Consider the following 23918-nt stretch of genomic DNA (forward strand, 5'->3'; position numbering starts at 1 on the left):
AAGTGCTGGAGGCTTGGAGCTTTATTTCAGTCTCTCTGGCTTCAACATCAACAAGTCAGCAGTGGGAAATTATATCAATAGGGCTATCTTGCAGTCAGAATAACCTAGATTTTTTTTTTAATTTAGAAAAGAAACATTAAAATCTATATAACAGAAAATTCTATAAAAGATCTGGAATTCGTGGATTTCTCAGAATTCACAGATTTCTGTTGTTCCAGCTCATGACTTAGTTTAATTTGTTTGACAAGAGGAGCAGCAAGCTAATAGTTTAATAGAGAACACTTAATAGATACATACCAATGTTAGCATCTTAAAAGGTCCATTTTAATTTTTCCAGTGTTAAGGTTCTTTCAGCAAATGGATATTGAACTTCAGAAGAAATTAGTCTTGCATCAATTTCTGCCATGTTTTCAGTGGAAATATTTAAAAACACAGCACTTTGTTAAATAATTACTACTTTTTCAATTTTTACAGCGTTTTGAGCTCCAAGATTCAGAAAGCCCTTTGCTTCCCAGTAGGATTAAAAAAGTGGAAAGAATACATGGAAGCAAGACCTTACAGGCTGATGTAATTCTCCAGATTGCTGAAAAAGAAGTGAAATTCCAGGTAATGATTCACAGATTCAACAAGCTATATCGGGGTGGGCAAACTTTGTGCCCCAAGGGCCATATCTGGGAATAAAAATTGCATGGTCCATCATGCATGCTCACAAAATTGGGGTTGGTGTGCGGGAGGGGGTGAGGGCTCTGGTTGCGAGTGTGGGCTTCTGGGTGGGGCCAGAAATGAGGAGTTCAGGGTGCGGGAGGAGGCTCTGGGCTGGGGCAGCAGAGTGGGGTGCAGGAAAAGGTGCAGGCTCCAGCTTGGGGGTGCGGGCTCTGGGGTGGGGCTGTGGATGAGGGGTTTGAAGTGCAGGAGGCTGTTCTGGGTTGGTATCGAGAGATTCAGAGGGCAGGAGGGGGATCAGGGCTGAGGCAGAGGGTTGGGGTGCAGAGAGAGGCTCAGGGGTGCAGGCTCCGGGCGGCACTTACCTCAAGTGGCTCCCGGAAGCAGGGGCATGTCCCTTCTCTGGCTCCTATGCGGAGGTGTGGCCAGGCGGCCCTGCAGCTCCCATTGGCTGAGGTTCCCGGCCGATGGGAGCTGCAGGGGTGGCGCTTGGGGTGGGGTCAGCGTGCAGAGCTGGCTGCCCCTACATGTAGGAGCTGGAGCGGGGCCATATGGCTGCTTCTGGGAGCTGCATGTAGCGGCCCCTGACCCTGCTCCCCGGCTGGAGCGCCGAAGCAGGGCAAGTCCCAGACCCTGCTCTCCAGTGGGAGCTCAAGGGCCAGATTAAAACGACTTGATGCCCGGATCTGGCCCGCGGGCCATAGTTTGCCCACCCCTGAGGTATATTCTTGGTTTCATATCACTACCGCAAATTTGTTATGCTACTTTCTGTTGACTCCCACCTACATTTTGATGCTCTACGTTGATAAGGAATTTGACTGAGAGCCTCAGTGAATATCCACTTTTTATGGTAATATTTAGCAAATGTAATTTATGAACTGGAAAAGTAAGGCTTTATTTTTAGGTAACTTGTGCAGGTTTCTATGTGGTTATTTTTTCAGAGACATGACCTATTTATTTAATCAATTACTAAAGTGTTGGTGGAAAAGTACTTTCTTGATTTCTTATTTTGCGTTGCGCCATGGAATAGCATAATACAAAGTGTTTGTGATGCTCTTGGGGCTATCTTCTATATAGTTATGTTTTTCTGAAAGAATCATTTTTTCCACTATATCTTTAAATAAAAACAATAGTAGTTTCTTTCCTTTTGTCCACCACATCAAATAAAATGTGCTTGGTAATATTATTCCAACACAGGATGTTGAAACAGAAAACGGAGAAAAAGTCTTCATATTACTCACATCAAATACAGTTAGTCTGACTTTCTTCCAGTGAAGTTTATGGTCTGTTGGGTGGAGAAATAAGGCATTTTTTAAAGACACACATGTTGATCTGAGTTTAAAGTAGAGATTGAATTCAGTGAGACTGAGGTATCTATGTAATAGAAGAGAGTTAGTTGGAGGCAGAGAGAGATCTGAGTCGCACTGGGGAGGGACGGCCTCATAGAGTTTGTACAATGGAGGTGAAGAAGGAGGTTGGAGAGCAGGAACAAATTGGGTAGAATCTATGAGAAGCTGATTGGAGAGCTGCTCTGAAGGAAATAGTTAGCTTCATTAGGCACTGGGGTGGACTCAGAGTTGATTGAGGAGTTTCTCTGAGGAATGAACAGCCTCTTTGGGAACAAGAGTAGAGGAGGAATTTGAAGGGGAAGCAGTGACCAGTGTGTGTGTGTGTGTGTGTGTGGAAAGAGCAACAGAATTTAGTAGCTTAAGCAGGGGTTAAACTAGAGGAAAAACAAGTGTTGCTATTCTGCAAAGCTCTGCCCACTTATAACACCGGAGTGAGATTTCCCTCCAAGTGGATTGTTCATATCTTCACCATAGGATCATTTCTCCTCTTTCTTACCGCCTGATCTGCAATAACTGATTCTAGTGTTCACTTCGTAATTGGGTTTCAGTGTTAATACCCTACTGAGGTGAGTCAGAGTCCTCTCGAGACTATTGATTCATGTTGCCTGCAAACCAAACCAAATACCATTGCATTGTTTTCCATTTGATTCCTATTTCATGGGTGTTTTTTTGGGAGGGGGAGCGGGGGCAACCACAAGCCATAAAGGCAACTTTTTTTTTTTTTTTTTTTAAAGATTTAGATTCTGGAGCACAAGAATGCAATCACCAGTGAAAAGTTACAGGGCTACTGACCCAGTGTAAACCAATCTGCCCCCGAGCCTAAACCACTTTCATATAACTTGTTTATCTTTTTTCTCCTTGTAGGTCCCAGCTGGGACTCAACCATTAAAACTGTGTTCTGGATCAGACACTTTCATAAAGACTTCCAGCCATAAGCAGCTGTTGGCAGAAATGATGCAGTCACATATGGTTAAGGATATGTGTTTGATAGGCGGAAAAGTAAGAACTGTAAACTTTTCTTTTTTTTTCCTCCTTGCAAGATATTTTAAATCTAATGCCTTAATTTTTATTTTATTTTATTTTTTACTTTATAGGGCTGTGGCAAAACAGTTATTGCTAAGGAGTTTGCCAATATGTTAGGATACAACATAGAACCTGTCATGCTGTATCAGGTAAAGTAAATTATACAGTGGTGCGTATGCCTTACAAATGGTCTGAAACATGAAATACATGGTTACAGATGAAAGAAACTAGATGGAATCTCTGTGTAAGGCTATAGCCTCTGAAAAATCTTTTATCTAAGGAAAGAAGCAAAAGTAATGTAAGAATGAAAGGAAAGTAGTTCTTGAGATACTTTGTTCACTTGATGTCAGAATACTGAGTTGCAGAGTCTCTTCCAATTTGCAAGGCTACGTAGAGCGATTATTATATAGAGTGTGGTATGGAATTCTGAGGTAGGTTACTATGTGTATAGGGCCGGATACTCAGTCAGTAGCAAAGGTAACATTGACTTCAGGCTCTTAGTAGAGATAGAAAGAGAGAACGTCAGTGAGTGGAGTATAAGGAGATTTGTTCAATAAAGTAAATTATGATATTTCTTAGTTGCAAAGAGCTGGCAGCTGGTGCTGTGAATTAGCATAACAATGTAAGAAAGAAAAGTTTTTTTTTCTTTCTAGTCTTTGGATGTTGTTCTCCTAAGTGTGTTTCCTGCCTTTGGATCTGCATGGTGACCAGTTGTTTTGGCATATTTAGAGGCCCTGGAAGACCTTTTCCCCTTCCTTTTTTTGTTTGTCCGTATGCTATAAAATTGTGAAATGGAATTCTCCACCATCTTCATTTTTCTATTCTGGAAGGCAGTTTCTTTATTGTGTTGAAAATGCATATTTGCTTTTATGTTTTGGGGACCTTCTTTTTGTGTTACTTTTTATGTTCTGTATACTCCTGGGGGAATTCTGCGATTCTACACGTGCAGAATTCATGTCCTGTGTAGAATTTTTTTTCTCTGCAGAAAATACATTCTGTCGGAGTGCAGTATGCCTTTTGCCCACAAGGGGCTGCTGTGGCATCAGAACAGAGAACAGCTGCCCCAGCTGCAGATAGGGAAGAGAAGCGGCTGGGTTCCTCACAGCACCCTGCTTGTAGGGCCAGGTCAGGAGGCATGGGATATGGGGGGATGGATAGCCTGGGGCACATGGGGTTGCTGGGGGGTCACAGACTGGGGTTCAAAAGGGCTAATGGAAGGGGGACAGACTGGGACGGGGACTGAGTGGGGATGTGGGGATATGGGGGAGGGGGTGGATGAGTGGGGATTCAGGGACACATGGGGATGGGGGAGGGGCACAGGGACACATGGGAACAGGGGCAGATGTGCCTGACAATGAGAGAGGCTAGGGATCAGCCAGGGTCTGCATGGGGGAGGCTCCCTAACAACTCGTCCCCCTCAAAACCCCCAAAACTTCCATACTTCTCCCAGTCACACCCAACAACCCTCCAAGTTCACACCCCGGCTCCTTCCCAACAATTACTTCCCTCTCCCTCAGCTCTTCCGTAATCCTTGACTCCCCCAAGCCTTTGCATTGCTTCTGAGGGGTGTAGGAAATGTGTTTCTGTACTGTAGTTTAAATGAATTATTACTCAGAGTTCTGTATTAATAGGCCTAGTAAGGAATCTATTTGTCAAAAAACATTTTCTGAATCTCTTTTGTTGTTTGTATTGTTACAGACATACTTGCTGACAGTTTTGAAATAAATTACCAAAATAATTTAAACTGGCATGACTATATTGTGTTATTTTGACAAATAAAATATGCAGAATTTTGCAGAATTTTAAAATATTGTGCACAGGATTTTTAATTTTTTTGGTGTAGAATTCTCCCAGGAGTATGTATAGCTTTAATCTTTCTTTCTTTGTTCAGATTCCATAATCTTCTCATATTGTCTTACATATTTACTTTTCTGATGCATAATATATAGAATTTAAACCACTACTATTTGATTTTTGTCATGATTCTTGTTGTTTAATGTTTATATTAAAGATAACACAGATCCCAGTCAGGATTGAGGCTCTGTTGTGGTGGGTTCTAGAAAAACACATTTAAGGATATGGTACCTCACTCTCAGAGCTTAGAATCTAAGATGAGAAGTGATTTATGAAGTGTAGGGGGAAGGGAGCAGAGAAAGATTAATCAAATATATCCAGTTTTTATACAAATTTACATTTTTTTCATTGTAAATAGATATGTAAGTGCCACTGTCTCTTTCAGTCCATCAGCCTAGCCATCATTAATTGACTGATTACCTATGTGTTGTGTCAGAGGTGGGTCTTGAGGAGAGATTTGGAGAACAAGGTTGACGATTTACAGAGCAGTTCAGGGAAGGGGTGGAAAAAGGTATAGAGACATTTTTGCAAGAAGCTGACAAATGGATGGCTTTGTTGGTTGACTGTAGGAGGCATGGGACAATGACCTCACTACATGTTAAGCAGTGTTTCGCTTGCAGGAAAAGGTGTTTGGCCAATTTATGGGGTAGAGAGCCAGACTGACTATCTGCAATAGCGTTAAACCAGATCATCATGGGAACACTGACCCATTCCCCCTCCCAGGTGGCCAGAAGAGAGGAGGGATCTATGCAGGTCCACACCGGTGCAGGAAAAGTGCACCTTTACCTGGACCAGGCAAAGCAGCACCCACTGTCCCTCCTGTGGATGTAGTTAAATATCAGGTTTTGCCATGATTTGCTGTGGGCATTATGTTAGTTGCTCTTTTCTTGGGGGGCTGGGAAAGGCTTTTTATCTCACTGCCACATAGGCCAAGACAAGTGGGGTGGGTTTTGCCTTCCCTATAGCAAGTTGGGGACTTACTTAGGGCAAACATGAAACATGAAAGGGTTGCAATTATACCGTTGCAACTCATTATATCAGTGCAAGGTGGTTGTAGTGCTAGCCTCAGAGATTAAAAGAACAATTTTTTCACCCTCCTCCTTGTAACAACCTCTTATGTACTAGAAAAATGTTATGTCCCCCCACAGCCTTCTTGTCTCCAAACTAAACAAACCCAAGTTTTTCAATCTTCCCTTATCAGTCATGTTTTCTAGTCCTTTAATAATTTTTATTGCTCTCGTCTGGACTGTCTCCAATTTGAAATGTGGTTCCCAAAACTGGACACAATACTCCAGTTGAGGCCTTATCAGTGTGGAGTAGAGTGGAAGAATTACTTCTTGTGTCTTGCTTACAGCACTCCTGCTGATACATCCCTGAATTATGTTAGCTCTTTTTTTTGGGGGGGACAACAGTATTACACTGTTGACTCATATAGTAGATGACAGGCTAAATAACCCCAGATCTCTTTCTGTAATACTGCTTCCTTGACAGTCCTTTCCCATTTTGTATGTATCCCGTTTATCTTCATCCCCTTCATCTCCAACATTCAACAGAGTGTTTTACAGCCAGCAGCAGTCACTCTTCTTTGTCACAGGGACAGTATTGCGAACCTCAAGTATCAGGCCCCAAAACCATGAGATTGGCTTAAAAATCATGATATGCTAATCATGATATGTTAACGGAAAAGATGGACTTTTTATTTGTCTTCTGGTTTTTGAGCATTTAAAGTTTTGTTTTCAAGTTTCTTTCTGCAGCCATAAGGGCTAGACATTTTTTTTTTTAAGGAAGCTGTGATTCTCATAATCATGTGGCTAAAAGAGTTGGGGCTTTAAGAAGAATGTCAAATATCACAAGACTCTTCATAACTTAGAGGTGGTTGGCTGTCGAGCCTGGTTTCAGGCAACCTGGTGACCTCTCTACCTTCCTTATCTGTGCTTCCCCTGCTGATGGCTGACCAGGCTGGAGCCTCCAGGTGATAGTAGCTTGTATGTAGGTGAAGGGAGTGAGGGTGAGGAGGGACTTCCAAGCTTACACAGGGCTGTCAAAGTTGGCCAGTTTAAGAGGGCCCACCCACAATATTCCTTCCCAGAAGTGTTCTGCCTCTGCAGTAGCCATGTGTGGCAGCTTCTGAGGTCCTACTTTTTACCTACCACTGTTTCTTCTTGCTGGGGATCCCAGCTGTACTTTTTCCTTTTCTTCTCTCATTTCTCTTTATCTTCATTCAGTTTTCCTCCTTTCTTTATCCCTGCATCTCTCTCTCTCTCTCTCTCTCTCTCTTTTTCCTTTCAGTACAGAGTGTCTGAGCCTCTTGCTGAGGAGTTGCTGCAGCTGGATTCCAGATGGTAGGTTGTAAGAGACTCCTGCCAGTGTAACAAGCGGGGGGGCAGTTTTTTTTTTCCTCCCAGTGGATGGGCCCAAGTGTGTTTCTTGCTCACAGGCCCTCAACCCCATCATGGCCCTGCTTGAGCTTGGAGAAGAGGAAAACCAATGACCTGCCAAGTGTCCCCCACGGGAATGGAGGGGAGGAGGTGGGAGAAAAGGTCTCAGTAGTGTCTAATTTAAATTATCTTTTCAAATGACAGTGAAATAAAAAGAGAGAGCTTTTTTTTAATCTTATTCCAGAAATAATAAATCTCTCTTTAAATTGCTAAGTTATAGCCAGAAAATCTCAAATTACAAGCAGTAATTTTAAAAAGAATATTTGCTCCTGTTAGAATGGATATATGTGTTATTACATCCTGAAATCTGACTATGTATTCTCAAATAGCTCACTATTTGAGCACATTTGGTAAAGTAAAGAATCATTAGACAAGTAAATATTATTATAAAAAAGAAAAAGCAGCTCACGCAAACCCTGTCTGAAACTGAAATCTGGCATAGCTCTGCCTACGGACCACACTTAAATTTTAGATCTGTAACATAGAAAGGTTGACAGGAACATATCTGGAAGAATTTCAAATCCACAGCTGATGTCTGTTCTGAGTCTGACAAGTTATTCCCTGGTTACCATCTTTTGTCATTTTCTGTCATATAATTCTGCAGGATAGAAAATGGCTGTGAGGTATTTCTCTCAGTTAAGGTTTGATTCCCCTTCCCCCCACTGTCTTTTTCTTGTCTCTAAAAACAGGCCTTAAATAAAAGAATATGAAAAGTATATCTTCCTTCAGAAGGAAGGTATTGAGAATCATCTGAATGGCTCTGCTTTGAATGAGACATAAGTCAAAATCAACCTGTGGCACATCAACATCTTCAGGACATTCCATATATTCAGGCATGCCAGTCAAAGGAATGTGATGGGAGAAGACTTCGAGAATTGACCAATATCTGAATAAAACTAAAAACACTAAACTATAGAAAAACATTTCCTGAAGAAATATTTTTCTACAAAATATTATTGGTTTAGTTCTATTCACATTTATATGTGAGTGTTTAAGTGATGAATAGATCAACCTGTCTCTTCCAGTATTTACCTCAGGATTATATGATGAGGTTCAAACTCCTCTGAAGATGGTTATTGTGCACATCATTTCCCCTTCCTGTACAATTTTTCACTTTCAATGGGCTTATCTAGTATATACTTCCCAGGGGACTGGTCTTCTTTCTCTGCAGGATGGCTTAGAGTTTGATACGAGAACAGGCTGAGAATTTCAGCTAACTGGTATCAAGGGAATATGTGCTCTTTGCAGCTTGACAAATGAACCCACTCATGACAGATGAACCCTGACCCTTGTTATACACTAAGGGAAATCTTCATTGTTTGTGTACACAATGTCAGGGTATTTACTCATCGCCAGTATAGGAAGCCAGTTGGTTTTGGAAACTTAGGAATGTGGCTACAAATACCAGTGATTCAGGCAGAGTTTTTTCCAGGCCCCACCTCTAACCTGTATGGATCTGCAGAAAGGCAGTCAAGGACTTCCCATTTGGGGGCCCATGACAGATAAAGCTGAAAATCATAGAATATCAGGGTTGGAAGGGACCTTAGGAAGTCACCTGAACAAATGAACTCAGTCCCTTTATAAAATAGCTTAAACTTTCACTTTCAAAAGGGTATCTATGATGCCTATGCAAAAGGGCCTGATCCAACTCCCACGGAAGTGAATGGGAGTCTTTCCATTGATTTCAGTGGGAGTTGGATCAGATTCTAAGGAAAGAGAATTTACAAAGACATTTCTTTGACTTTTAGGAATTATAAAGCTATATTTAGGTGATATTAATAACTTTTATAAACTTGTCATTCAGTGTATGTATATATATGTCTGCCAGAATAGAGAGAGCTATTTTCTGCATAAAATAATTTTTAAAACATATACTAGTGTTTTTATATAACATCAACAATTTTATTATAGAAATAACGTAAAATCAAGACAAGATTAATGTAAAGGATCAGAACCATTAAAACACAAATTGTATCTAATCTTTCCAAGCCTAACCATAAGTACATCTCCAAAATACGTATCCAGTTTTGACTGGAAATTACTAAGAACTTGAAACACCCTAGGGATAAACTAGAAAAAAAAGTAGGACATATCTGGTTTCTACAAAAAAATTAAATTCATGATATTAAGTAATTAGCATTGGATATCAATATCATAATTTAATCTGATACTAGAACAAATATTAACGACATGCATCCATTCAATAACTAGGCAATATAGAATTTAATATCTAGTTTCACCTTTTTGGGTCAGGAAAAAAAGTCTTTGTGACTTCTTTAAGAGGCCAAAATCTCTTACTATAATCCTAATATTCAATAAATTTTTGTGTCTTCAGAGTCAATTATAATTTAGCAAGTAATAATATAGGCACAGAAATATGCAATGAAGTAAACTTCAGCTGAAGAAATAACATTTTTCCCCTCTTCAGGCTTAACTCAGTAGCCTTCAGGAGAAAGTTCTGGGAAGAAATTAAATTTCCCACAATTTATTTCCTAAAATATCTCCAGAAAGAAAGCAAAAAAAAAAGAGAGAGAGAGAGAGAGGGAGGGAGGGAGCATGTTTTTACTTAGTGAACTTTGCATGGCTCTCAAGGGTCTAATGAAAATAACAGTATTATGTCCCTTACATCTCACTCCCCTTTAACAACTGTGGCAATAGAAGCATCCCAATTAGCCAGTTTCCATTGCTTCATCAACAGTTATCATTTTCTTCGCAATTCAGAGGCTAGAGAGTCTAGGTTTCTTACTTTTGATGCCATGTTAGATTCACATTCTGCTAAGATTTCTCAAACAGAAAATAGGAATGAAGGAGGTAGTAGAGAAAATTTTGAGATCATGAAACAACAAATGGCTGGGTTAGTGAAAGACACACCTTAGTTTAAAAAAAAAGTATTAAAATGCTTATAAAGGATAATTATTTTCTAGAAAAAAATCAAAGTGCGAATTTGTGTTAAAGCTACTACTATTTGAATATTAGATTTTTCTGGAACATCTGCAAGGGAGGAATGTTTTAAGTTTTTTTTGTTGTTGTTTGCTTTTTTTTTTTTTTAATTTTTTTTAAGTAATTTAGACTAGCGTTTCCCAAACTGTTGTCCACAGGAAAGAGCTGGCTGGTTATATGGTACTTAGGCTGCTGCTTCTCCTCATTTCCAGTTGCTTAAGTGCATTCAAAGACAACTAAAAATAAATTAAATACTTTCCTAAAATTACTTTCCCATGTAAGCAATTGCTGTAGTTGCTACAGGGATTTTATGCAATCAGAAATGGGAGAAAAGGTGGTATATGAGAACAAAATGAGAGAGGAAGGTCTCCATGAGACAATCTCTGCATTAAGTTTTTGGGAACCACTGCGATAGATTATTTGGATCCTCTTCTTTTGATTTAAAAGGTTTTCAGAATCCTCAGTGAAAGTTCTTTCTATGTGACATTCACACTATAAGAGTAGTTGTCAAATCACTTTTAGACAGAGAAAGAGTAATGAAGCAAGTATGAAGAATAAATTGAAATATCTGGTGTAAAATAAAACAAAAAAAATCAAAGAATTAACCTCCTTAAAACACAATGAAAGCTTGAGTCTAAAGGGACTTAAGTCCAAAGGGAAACGAAATAACCTTTCTGTCTTATAACTGAATCAGACTTTACAAAGACTTGGCTCAAAACAGAAAAAAAAATTAAAAATGCAGTTGTTTTTCAACTTCAGAGTGAGAGAATATGAAATATATTACTAGTGTAATATTTAAATAAGTAATCAAGGTTAAATAAATACTAATAAAGAAATCTTTGGACAAAAAACTAATAACTTTAACCGCAGCACAGAAATTGAATAATTGAGAGAATTGGTAACAAGATAGTTTTTCATCTCTACATAACCAGATAAAATTCAATTCAAGTCATTTAGAATATGATGTGAAGTTTGATTTTATTTCTGAATTACACTTTATTGCATTCTGCTCTTCTGATTTTCTATCTTCAGCAAATTTAGATTTTCCGTTTGGGCTCTTGGTGTCTGTCTTTGTTTGCTTTGAACATTAGTCTTAGCTTAATGAATTCATACTATGCACAGTTAATTTCATTCCCAAAGAGGAGTCAGGTATAAAGCGAAATTTAATTTAATTTTGAATTATAGTACATTCTCCTGTGCAGCATTTATTAACTACAGAATGTATAGAGAATTTCTGAAATAAGTGGCAGTTCAAGGGCACAGAAATATTTTTGGTATATTTTCCTTTGTTTTGATAAAGATATGTTTCTCATTCTGTGTGTAGACTGAGTATTTCAGTAGTAAAGCAAAATGGTGGATAAGTACAACAGTAAAAAGATGTGTTGTTTTTATGGTACTGACGGTGAAACCTTAAGTACATATCCGTGGACGCCTCAAAGGAACAAGACTTTGTCCTGTTATTTTAAGACTGTTAAGGAAATGCAGAAGGAGGAAATGATCCAGGCTATATGATGTAATGTATTCTGTTTTCATTGTTTAAAGTTCAAAGGATTTACCGCTGTAAGAAGAATGTATGCAAAAGCGGCAACTGCAGCAACAAATATTTTTTCCACCTCTGATTTTTAGGCCAAATGCTGTTCACTGCAAACAACCAAACAGGGTGGATTTGATTTAAATCATGATTTAAATCACTAGTCAGGAAGACTCAATTTAATTATGGATTTCTACATAAAAGTGCATTCTTTTTGGTTACCACCAACCTGAAGATCCTGCATGTTCAGACATGTTCCTTTCATCATCTTCAGTGCAGCTTCCTCCTGAGAAGGAACACTTCTCGTGATGTTTCATTCGGGAAACCAGGCCTTGCACTTCTTTGTTGCACTGTTTGCATTTTGCAAGCATGCCTGTCTTACCCACAGGTAGAGGAACTTTATTAAAATATTCCCAAACTGGGTCTCTTTTATGGCCTGCTGTGATTATAGGTTTTCCCTTCTAGTGAGAGAATGGTATGGTAGATCTCAAATCAATGAAGGCTACACTCAGAAAGACCTCAAGACTTCTGGAATATGCTGCTCAAACAGTTTCACTTTTGTTTCTGCTGCCTGTCCCTTCCGTCTCACATTTATCTCCAGACTTCTTCTCCTTGTCCAGATCTATTCTGTCCCCAACAATCTTCTATTCATTGAACTTCTTGAAACTTTGCACTTTTACAGAGAGGTAAGGGATTGACTCTGTCTACACAAATTTGCAGAGGGTTGAGGTCTGTTATTTTATTTATTTATTTATTTAAAACCATTTTTGCTGTTAACAAGCATGTTATCTCTGGAGACACAAAGCCACAGTTTGAGAATTGCAAAACTAAGCATCTCTGATGGTATCTTCTAGACTGAACACTGAGTCCAATTGGGTAGATAGAAAAATTAACCTAAATAATCTATACAGAAGGCCCTGGAACCCCATAAGATTGGGTCCCTAATCCATTAACTGTTGGAACTCATTTACAAAACTTTTCTTAAATATTACATGAATATATTGTCTCATACTGTAGAATTAGAATTTATAATCCCTATTCCATGATGAGATATCTTTGAGCTATAATATATTTTAATTAAAACTATCTTTAGATAGGTTTTTTCCTCAGAAAGCATTTTATCAAAAAAATCTGATTTAAATTAAAAAAATCAGATTTTTTTGATTTAAAAAAAAATAATCATTGATTTTTATCCATCCTGCCACCAAAGTTGCGGGGCTATCTGCAGATCTTCTGCAGTCTAAACAGGAGGAAGGAATTCATCTTCCAGGCCACATGGTGGCCACTATGATTTCCTCTATAGCAACGGGGAGTACCTCCTATGAGGGAACCCACAAAGAATATATATGTAGTGGTTGATATGCTGGCCCCCTCCTCTGATTTGCTGTTGCTTTGTCTACAAAAGTACCTTCTATGCTGAGGTGCAGCGCCCATATGGAACTCTACTCTATTTTGTATGGGGGCTCTTGGTCCCTCTATTGCTTTACCTTCTCTTCCCCCTCTTAAAATCTCAGTTGTATTTTATTTTTCTGGGTCTTAGAAATTAATAGAATTTTTTACCTGTGTTCCACATCAGTGAAATCAGTACCTGATTTAATTATAATTTCTGCAGAGTCTTACAACTGAGTGTCTTCAGTTGATGCCAGGTGACAATTGCTGCTCCCTTCTATACTCAAAGCTCTATAGTTCTCAAATACATGTATTGCATACAACAAAAATTCCATTTAAATTGCTTTTAAAAGTTTCCCTTTTGTTGGAGTATTGAAAAGGCAATGTTAATGTGTATAGAAACTAAAATTTTATTTAAAACAAAGATTTCTTGCCTAAATACATTTGGGTATTTGCCCCTTAAAGAAACAAAATATAGTACTTGCAAATGAAATCAAGCTCTGATAGATCAGTATAATATAGTTTAAATTAGGGCAGTCAATTAATTGCAGTTAACTCATGAGATTAACTCAAAAATTAATTGTGATTAATTGCAGTTTTAATCACACTGTTAAACAATAGAATACCAGTTGAAATTTATTAAATATTTTTGGATGTTTTTCTACATTTTCCAATATATTGATTTCTATTACAACACAGTATACAAAGTAGGCAGTGCTCACTTTATGTTGTTGTTTTTTATTACAAATATTTGCACTGTAAAAATGGCAAACAAAAGAAATAGTATTATTCAATTCACCAACAAGTACTGTACAAGTACTGTAGTGCAATCTCTTTATGGTGAAAGTGCAACTTACAAATGTAGATATTTTTGTTATATAACTGCACTTAAAAACAAAACAATGCAAAACTTTAGAGCATACAAGTCCACTCAGTCCTATTTCTTGTTCAGCCAATCACTAAGACAATTTTTTTTACTTTTATGGGAGATAATGCTACACACTTCTTTTTTACAGTGTCACCTAAAAGTGAGAATAGGCATTCGCATGGCACTTTTGTAGCTGGCATTGCAAGGTATTTCCGTACCAGATATGCTAAACATTCGTATGCCCCTTCATGCTTCGGCCACCATTCCAGGGGACATGCTTCCATGCTGATGACACTCATTAAATAAATAATGCTGTCAGGGTTCCTTCCCCACTCTGAACTCTAGGGTACAGATGTGGGGACCCTCATGAAAGACCCCCTAAGCTTATTCTTACCAGCTTAGGTTAAAAACTTCTTCAAGGTACAAACTTTGCCTTGTCCTTGAACAGTATGCTGCCACCACCAAGCATTTTAAACAAAGAACAGGGAAAGAGACCACTTGGAGACATCTTCCCCCAAAATGTCCCCCCAAGACCTACACACCCCCTTTCCTGGGGAGGCTTGAGAATAATATCCTAACCAATTTGTTACAAAATCATCAAAGACCCAAACCCCTAGATCTTGGAACAATGGAAAAATCAGTCAGGTTCTTAAAAAAAGGATTTTATTTAAAAAAAAAAAAAAAAAAAAAGGTAAAAATCATCTCTGTAAAATCAGGATAGAAAATACTTTACAGGGTATTCAGATTCAAAACACAGAGGATCCCCCTCTGGGCAAAACCTTAAAGTTACAGAAAACAGGAATAAACCTCCCTCTTAACACAGGGGAAATTCACATAAAACAAAAGATAAACTAATCCGCCTTGCCTGGTTTACCTATACTGGTTGCAATATTGGAGACTTGGATTAGGATGGATTGGAGAAGATGGATTTCTGTCTGGCCTCTCTCAGTCCCAAGAGAGAACAACCACGTAAACAAAGAGCACAAAACAAAAGCCTTCCTTCCCCCAGGATTTGAAAGTATCTTGTTCCCTTATTGGTCCTTTGGGTCAGGTGCCAGCCAGGTTAGTTGAGCTTCTTAACCCTTCACAGGTAACAGGATGTTGCCTCTGGCCAGGAGGGATTTTATAGCACTGTATACAGAAAGGTGGTTACCTTTCCTTTATATTTATGACAAATGCATTAATTAAATTTGTGGCCGAACTCCTTGGGGGAGAATTGTATGTCTCCTACTCTGTTTTACCTGCATTCTGCCATATATATTTCATGTTATAGCAGTCTCGTATAATGACCCAGCACATGTTGTTTCTTTTAACAACACTTCCAGTGCAGATTTGACAAAACACAAAGAAGGTACCAATGTGAGATTTCTAAAGATAGCTACAGCACTCGATCCAAGGTTTAAGAATCTGAAGTGCCTTTCAAAATCTGAGCAGGACGTGGTGGAGAGCATGCTTTCAAAAGTTTTAAAAGAGCAACACTCCAATGTGGAAACTACAGAACCCAAACCACCGAAAAAGAAAAGCAACCTTCTGCTGATGGCATCTGACTCAGATGATGAAAATGAACATGCGTCGATCCACACTGCTTTGGATGATCATCGAGCAGAACCCGTTATCAGCATGGACGCATGTCCTCTGGAGTGGTGGTTGAAGCATGAAGGGACATATGAATCTTTAGTGCATCTGGCACATAAATATCTTGTGATGCCAGCTACAACAGTGCCCATGTGAACCCCTGTTCTCACTTCCAGGTGACATTGTAAACAAGAAGTGAGCAGCATTATCTCCTGAAAATATAAACAAACTTGTTTGGCTGAACAAGAAGTAGGACTGAGTGGACTTGTAGGCTCTAAAATTTTACATTGTTTTGTTTTTGAATGCAGTTATTTTTTTGTACATAATTCTACATTTGTAAGTTCAACTTTCATGATAAAGAGATTGCACTATAGTATTTGTATTAGGTGAACTGAAAAATACTGTTACTTTTGTTTTTTACAGTCAAATATTTGTAATAAAAATAAATATAAAGTGAGCCCTGTACACTTTATATTCTGCGTTGTAACTGAAATCAATAGATTTGAAAATATAGAAAATATCCAAAACTGTTCACATCAATGGTATTCTATTATTGTTTAACGGTGCGATTAATTGTGATTAATTTTTTAATCGTTTGACAACCCTATTTAAATGCATTCTTTTGATAATTGTTACTCATAGGATATGACAGCTCGAGATTTGGTGCAGCAAAGGTATACTCTTCCAAATGGAGACACTGCTTGGAGACCATCTCCACTTGTTACTGCTGCCTTGGATGGGAAGCTTGTTATTCTTGATGGTATTCATCGCGTCAACTCTGGCACCCTAGCTGTACTACAAAGGTCGGTATGGGAACCCTGTTAAGCAGAGTGCTTGAGACTTGTTCATTCAGGACATTCATGCTCAGAAGCTGTGTCCTGTTTGCAAATACACAGCTGTGCAACTCCAGGTATATTGTAAAATTGCAGTCAACGTATTGGATTTTTACAGAATACATTATGTTGGGACCTCAGATATGGAGAGCAGCAGCAAGCCATGAGTGTGTTATGTAAACCTTTATTAGTATTGGCAATTGCAGCTGTTTATTCATGCTGTATTCTAACTGAATTAGAAAATGTAGTCGTTTCTATCCTAGTGAAAACTATGAGGCCTAAACATCAATAAGTTAATATTTATTAAGTAGTAAAGACATTATAAATAGTATTTGAAAATGCATTCTGCTTCTAATAAATGACTGATTAATTATAGGTTTCAGAGTAACAGCCGTGTTAGTCTGTATTCGTAAAAAGAAAAGGAGTACTTGTGGCACCTTAGAGACTAACCAGTTTATTTGAGCATGAGCTTTCGTGAGCTACAGCTCACTTCATCGGATGCATAGCATATCGTGGAAACTGCAGAAGACATTATATACACACAGAGACCATGAAACGAAACTTCCTCCCACCCCACTCCCCCGCTGGCAACAGCTTATCTAAAGTGATCATCAAGTAGAGCCATTTCCAGCACAAATCCAGGTTTTCTCACCCTTTCCCCCCCCGCCTCCCCCCCCCCCACACACACACATACAAACTCACTCTCCTGCTGGCAACAGCCCATCCCCCTTTGAAACCCCTCTTTATAATGCGCATGATAATCAAGGTGGGTCACCTCCAGCACTAATCCAGGTTTTCTCACCCCCCCCCACACCCCCCCCTCCAAAAACCACACACACAAACTCATTCTCCTGCTGGCAACAGCTCATCTTACAATGTGCACAGCAATAATCCAAGTTTAACCAGAACGTCTTGGGGGGGGTTTTGCAGGAAAAAAACAAGGGGAGACAGGCTACCTTGCATAATGACTTAGCCACTCCCAGTCTCTATTCAAGCCCGAATTAATAGTATCCAATTTGCAAATGAATTCCAATTCAGGAGTTTCTCGCTGGAGTCTGGATTTGAAGTTTTTTTGCTTTAAGATAGCGACCCTCATGTCTGTGATTGCGTGACCAGAGAGATTGAAGTGTTCTCCGACTGGTTTATGAATGTTATAATTCTTGACATCTGATTTGTGTCCATTTATTCTTTTACGTAGAGACTGTCCAGTTTGACCAATGTACATGGCAGAGGGGCATTGCTGGCACATGATGGCATATATCACATTGGTAGATGTGCAGGTGAACGAGCCTCTGATAGTGTGGCTGATGTGATTAGGCCCTGTGACGGTGTCCCCTGAATAGATATGTGGGCACAGTTGGCAACGGGCTTTGTTGCAAGGATAGGTTCCTGGGCTAGTGGTTCTGTTGTGTGGTATGTGGTTGTTGGTGAGTATTCGCTTCAGGTTGGGGGGCTGTCTGTAGGCAAGGACTGGCCTTTCTCCCAAGATTTGTGAGAGTGTTGGGTCATCCTTCAGGATAGGTTGTAGATCCTTAATAATGCGTTGGAGGGGTTTTAGTTGGGGGCTGAAGGTGACGGCTAGTGGCGTTCTGTTATTTTCTTTGTTAGGGCTGTCCTGTAGTAGGTGACTTCTGGGAACTCTTCTGGCTCTATCAATCTGTTTCTTCACTTCCGCAGGTGGGTATTGTAGTTGTAAGAATGCTTGATAGAGATCTTGTAGGATTATTGGTTTATCTTGGATTATTGCTGTGCACATTGTAAGATGAGCTGTTGCCAGCAGGAGAATGAGTTTGTGTGTGTGGTTTTTGGAGGGGGGTGTGGGGGGGGGGTGAGAAAACCTGGATTAGTGCTGGAGGTGACCCACCTTGATTATCATGCGCATTATAAAGAGGGGTTTCAAAGGGGGATGGGCTGTTGCCAGCAGGAGAGTGAGTTTGTATGTGTGGGGCGGGGGGGGGAAAGGGTGAGAAAACCTGGATTTGTGCTGGAAATGGCTCTACTTGATGATCACTTTAGATAAGCTGTTGCCAGCGGGGGAGTGGGGTGGGAGGAAGTTTTGTTTCATGGTCTCTGTGTGTATATAATGTCTTCTGCAGTTTCCACGATATGCTATGCATCCGATGAAGTGAGCTATAGCTCACGAAAGCTCATGCTCAAATAAACTGGTTAGTCTCTAAGGTGCCACAAGTACTCCTTTTCTTTTTTTGATTAATTATACTCACTCTGAAAAATGCTTTTTTGGAATTGTTTACTAAATTGATTAAAGGAATCTGAAAAAGGGGGTGAACAGTGAGGTGGCAAAATTTGCAATGATACAAAATTACTCAAGGCAGTTAAGTCCAAATCTGAGTGCTAGAGTTATAAAGGGATCTCACTAAACTGGTTAACTGGATGACAAAATGACAGATGAAATTCAGTGTTGCTAAATGCAAAGTAATACAAATTGGAAAATATAATTTCAGCTATACAAACGAAATGATGGAGTCTAACTTGGCTATTACCACTCAAGAAAGAGATGTTGGAGTCATTGTGGATAGTTCTCTGAAAACATCTGCTCAATGTGCACTGGCAGTCAAAAAAGCTAGCAGAATGTTAGGAACCATTAGGAAAGGGATAGATAATAAGTCAGAACATATCATAATGCCAATATATGTATCCATCGTAAACCTACACCTTGAATACAGTGTGCAGTTCTGGTCACCTCATCTCAAAAAAGATGTATTAGAATTGGAAAAGGTGCAGAGAAGGGCAACGAAAATGTTTAGCGGGATAGAACAGCATCCATACGAGGACATATTAAAAAGACTAGGGGTCACCCAATGGAAATTAATGGGCAACAAGTTTAAAACAAACAAAAGGAAGTATTTCTTTGTCCAGCACACAGTCAACCTGTGGAACTCACTGCCAGAGGATGTTGTGAAGACCAAAGGTATAACTCAGTTAAAAAAAGAATTGGATAAATTCATGGAGGATAGGTCCATCAATGGCTATTAGCCAAGATAGTCAGGGATACAACGCCATGCTCTGGGTATCCCTAAATCTGTGCCAGAAGCAACTGACACTAGCCACTGTCAGAGACCGGATACTGAGCTATATAGATCATTGGTCTGACCCAGTATGGCCATTCTTATGTTCTTATGAATTCAAAACAAAAATCCTAAAAGTTACACATAATAGTGTAAACTGTATTATTAGTAAATAATTACTACTTATATAGGGCCAGATTTTGACACGTGTTCATGTTGAATAGTAATACCCTTCTCCGTGAGTGATCACGTTAATGGGGCCACTTGTGTAGGAAAGTGCTAATCAGAAGTAAGGAGGTACCAGAGTCTGCCCCATAATAAGGAGCCCAAAACTGCCTGTAGAAATGAAAATTTTCTTTTTACTTGGAACAAGTAAAAATATCACTTTTGAATATACCTATCTTCAATTCTTTTTGGTTTCACCTGATAACATGTTATCACCTTTTAAGTTTTATTCCAAATAAGACTTTCATCATTGACTTACATATTTGATACAAATATATGACAGCATTTGTAGTGCATAAACTAGAAAATTCAGTTAACATCTGAACTTTCTGAAAACCTAATAATCTCTTCTGATCTTCAGTTTTTTATTAGATTCCAAGGTGATCCTTGCATTAGACATAGCTAGCCCATTTTATTTTCAAACTGTATTTGTACCATAATATGTAATTAGGAAGATGGCAGTTCCAAATTGCTATTGGTCAACCTGTCAGTTTCACTATAGTTTGATAAATATGAAAAGTGCTTCCTTTGCTTTCTGTTCCTCTTTATTTTTTCTTTGACTGAAGTGATCTGAAAAAGAAAAACCGTGGATTTGTGCTCTTTTTTGCCTCTTTATGATGTGTTGGTCAAAGACCTGAATAGTTTTTCTCTCTCTTTTTTCACAACTCCAAAAATATTCTGCTTGTTTTGTTTTTTGTAGAAATAACAGGAATGCCAAGTCTTGTCTTCCCTTTTTTGTTGTTGGTGCACTTCTTGGATGGCTCTGAAATGTGTATAGGGAGTTGTTAGAGACAAGTTGGGTGAGGTAGTATCTTTAATTGAACGGAATTCTGTTAATGAGAGAGAGACAAGCTTTTGAGTCACACCGAGCTCTTCTTCAGGTCTGTGTGGCTCAAAAGCTTGTCTCTCTCACCAACAGAAGTTGGTCCAATAAAAGATATTACCTCTCCCATCTTGTCTCTCTAATATCCTGGTGCTGACATGGCTAAAACTACACTGCAAATAGGGAGATTTGTCAGCCCATTGCTAATGGGGAAGTGGTGTTGAATCCTTAACAAAAAGAGCTTTTCACCCAAGTTTTGTAGTTACATAGCTGTTAGCAAAACCAACAGTCTAAATAAAAATAATTTCCTCTCTTTCAACTTGGTTTCACTTCCCTGGTACCTGTGCTGTCATATTCCCTGTTAGTTCTCCATTCATCCAAAGAGTCTTCGAAGTAGACAAGACCTGAAGTTTTAATATAAAAACTTAAGCAGAACCCCATCTATAAGAATAAACAGACTTGAAAAGACCTTTCATGCCTTCTTCACACATTACAAAAAAAAGAGGACAAGGTAGTGCAGGGCTGGGCATAAGTCCATGTTTTTTCTCTTGTGCATTTTGTTCACCTCTGATTCTTTTCCTTTTCACTAACAGAGTATATATCAGTTAAGATGACTCCTAAAATGTATTGCTTCTAGGAGCAAAATAGGAGTATAGCACTGTGTGCCAGTTGGACAAAAATATTCTGAATTTCGTGCCATACACAGTGAGAGTATAATATAAAGTCTTCATGTATGGTCTTCAGTGGTTTGTTTATCTCTGAAAAAAAATTCTGTCATGAATGGTGTTATGTACTGTACTTACAGAAAATAGTTGAAGTTCTTTCTTGAGCTTGCCATTTAACTGGTATTTTTCTCATCACCAGGTCCTTCACTGAAAGATATAGGTCCCAACTTTTGTTAATAACTCAGGCATTGAAATTAAGACTTCTTGGGTAGAATTCCTCATTAAAGTAACATTGGTTGAGATAACTGTAAAAACTAAGGCAATTAAATACTAGATTTTTGTTCTCTTTTGAATTCCCGAATAGGCTAATCCATGACAGAGAACTGACTCTTTATGATGGCACCAGATTACTGAGAGAAGATAGGTATCAAAGTTTAAAAGACGAACTGCAGCTCTCCGATAAGGAACTACAAGAGAGGTAATTTGTTAGATGCTAACATGGTATTCAAAGTAGTTTGTATGTGATTCAGGTTGTAAAGAGTCTTCTATTTTATTGCTTGATATTACTAAGGTTTCTTGCAAGATGCTTGGTTTTTAAATCAGTAATAGAATCTGTTTTTAATACTGCTATCCTCAGTACTTTTTGTGTTAGCATGAGAAGAAAAATCTTAAAAGGGAAACTTAGAGCAGAAACATTAAAATATCCTAGCTGAAAGAAACAATATAAATACATAAAAGTTTAGACACATAAGGTATGTCTACACAGCAAAGAAAAATCTGCAGCTGGCCTATGCCAGCCAACTCCGGCTCACAGAGCTTAGGCTGCAGGGCTGTATTATTGCTGTGTAGACTGCCAGGCTTAGGTTGGAACCCTAGACTCTAGGACCCTGTGGGGTAGGAAGGTCCCAGAGCTCGGGTTCCAGCCCAAGCCCAAATGTCTACACAGCAGTGAAACACCCCCGCTGTCTGAGCACCATGAGCCCAAGTTGGCTGGCCTGGGCCGGCTGCAGGTTCTTCTTTGCTGTATAGACATATCCATGGATGCACTGCATTGTTTTGAAGCATTTTATTAAGAGACATTGAGAGTTAAACAAAAAAAAGTTGAATGTTATAATTATTTCTTCCAATAGATTAGCTAGAAAACTGGTATGTAATTTAGAATTAACATGAGGCAGGAAATCCTAAGGATGGGTTGGTGCCTGTCATGCTTATTCTTCTTGCTTTTTGACTTCCAGTTGTCTGCTAGAAATATTCTCTGTGTTGAAATATTTCAAGTCCTTGGATGGCCAGACAGATACACAGTCATTGTACTGACTGATTTCAGTTAATTGCCAGGATTCTATTTTATATTACTCAAAACAAATATAATTTAATATGTAATACTATCTTCCATAAATTCTGAAGAGATGAAACTGTTATTCTTAGATGACACTACAGTTTAAATAATGTGGTTTTTATACTACTTATATTGTGATAAATAAAAATTCTTGTTTTACAGGGTCCAAGAGCAATAGCTGATTTTTACAATATACAAGTCATTATGGTTTGCCTGTAATTAGAACAGAGTCTTGTGCAGGAAAATAAACATGAGGGATTGTATGTCAACTATATAATGGGTACAATTGCATGGGTCTTTTGTATAATATAATATTTGGATTCTGAAGTAAAATACAAAAAATCTTCTATTCTTCTCTATATGTCCTTATAACTTTTACCTCAATAATAAGGTGACTCTCTGTAGTAAATTAGGTGAAATAAAACACCTCTTCTGTACTGGGAAAGGTAAGTTGATACTACTTTTCTTGGTTGTCCAATTAGAGCCTATACTATACGAATGTTAAAACTGAATTCCTATTTTTAATGAAACCTGTTTGGTCAGTTCATATAAGACATGGGAGAACAGACTCCAACCAGTGATCCAAAACTTTTGCAAAAAGTCTCAAATCCAAATTAATTGAGGAGATTGGATGATATGGGGCAAATTCCTTATGGTTTTCCCTTTTTAAGAATGAGAAGAATGGAGGCATTTTTAGACCTTTAGACCTTTAAACCTTTAGAGGCACTCAAGCGGAATGCCTCAAGGGTCGGTCCTGGGGCTGGTTTTGTTCAATATCTTCATTAACTATCTGGAGGATGGCGTGGACTGTACCCTCAGCAAGTTTGCAGATGACACTAAACTGGGAGGAGTGGTAGATACGCTGGAGGGTAGGGATAAGATACAAAGGGACCTAGATAAATTAGAGGATTGAACCAAAAGAAATCTGATGAGGTTCAACAAGGACAAGTGCAGACTCCTGCACTTAGGATGGAAGAATCCCATGCACTGCTACAGACTAGGGACCGAATGGCTCGGCAGCAGTTCTGCAGAAAAGGACCTAGAGGTTACAGTGGACGAGAAGCTGATATGAGTCAACGGTGTGCCCTTGTTGCCAAGAAGGCTAACGGCATTTTGGGCTGTATAAGTAGGGGCATTGCCAGCAGATTGATGGACATGATCATTCCCCTCTATTCGACATTGGTGAGGCCTTATCTGGAGTACTGTGTCCAGTTTTGGGCCCCACACTACAAGAAGGATGTGGAAAAATTGGAAAACATCCAGTGGAGGGCAACAAAAATGATTAGGGGACTGGAACACACGACTTTTGTGGAGAAGCTGAGGGAACTGGGATTGTTTAGTCTGCAGAAGAGAAGAATGAGGGGGGATTTGATAGCTGCT

General features: G+C 38.9%; 1 protein-coding gene across 3 annotated transcripts in view; it reads left to right on the forward strand.

Annotated features, from left to right (window-relative positions):
• The window catches only part of VWA8 (von Willebrand factor A domain containing 8), a 283177-nt gene that overhangs the window by 67685 nt on the left and 191574 nt on the right, over positions 1-23918 (forward strand). For all 3 annotated transcript variants that reach the window (XM_037894686.2, XM_043533390.1, XM_007061314.4), the window contains exons 10-14: positions 475-606; positions 2877-3011; positions 3107-3184; positions 16273-16433; positions 21567-21680. In XM_037894686.2, the coding sequence (XP_037750614.1) occupies positions 475-606; positions 2877-3011; positions 3107-3184; positions 16273-16433; positions 21567-21680 (620 nt within the window). The remainder of the gene's footprint in view (positions 1-474; positions 607-2876; positions 3012-3106; positions 3185-16272; positions 16434-21566; positions 21681-23918) is intronic.

The sequence above is a fragment of the Chelonia mydas genome, chromosome 1, assembly GCF_015237465.2.
Source record: "Chelonia mydas isolate rCheMyd1 chromosome 1, rCheMyd1.pri.v2, whole genome shotgun sequence".
NCBI classification, from domain to species: domain Eukaryota; kingdom Metazoa; phylum Chordata; order Testudines; family Cheloniidae; genus Chelonia; species Chelonia mydas.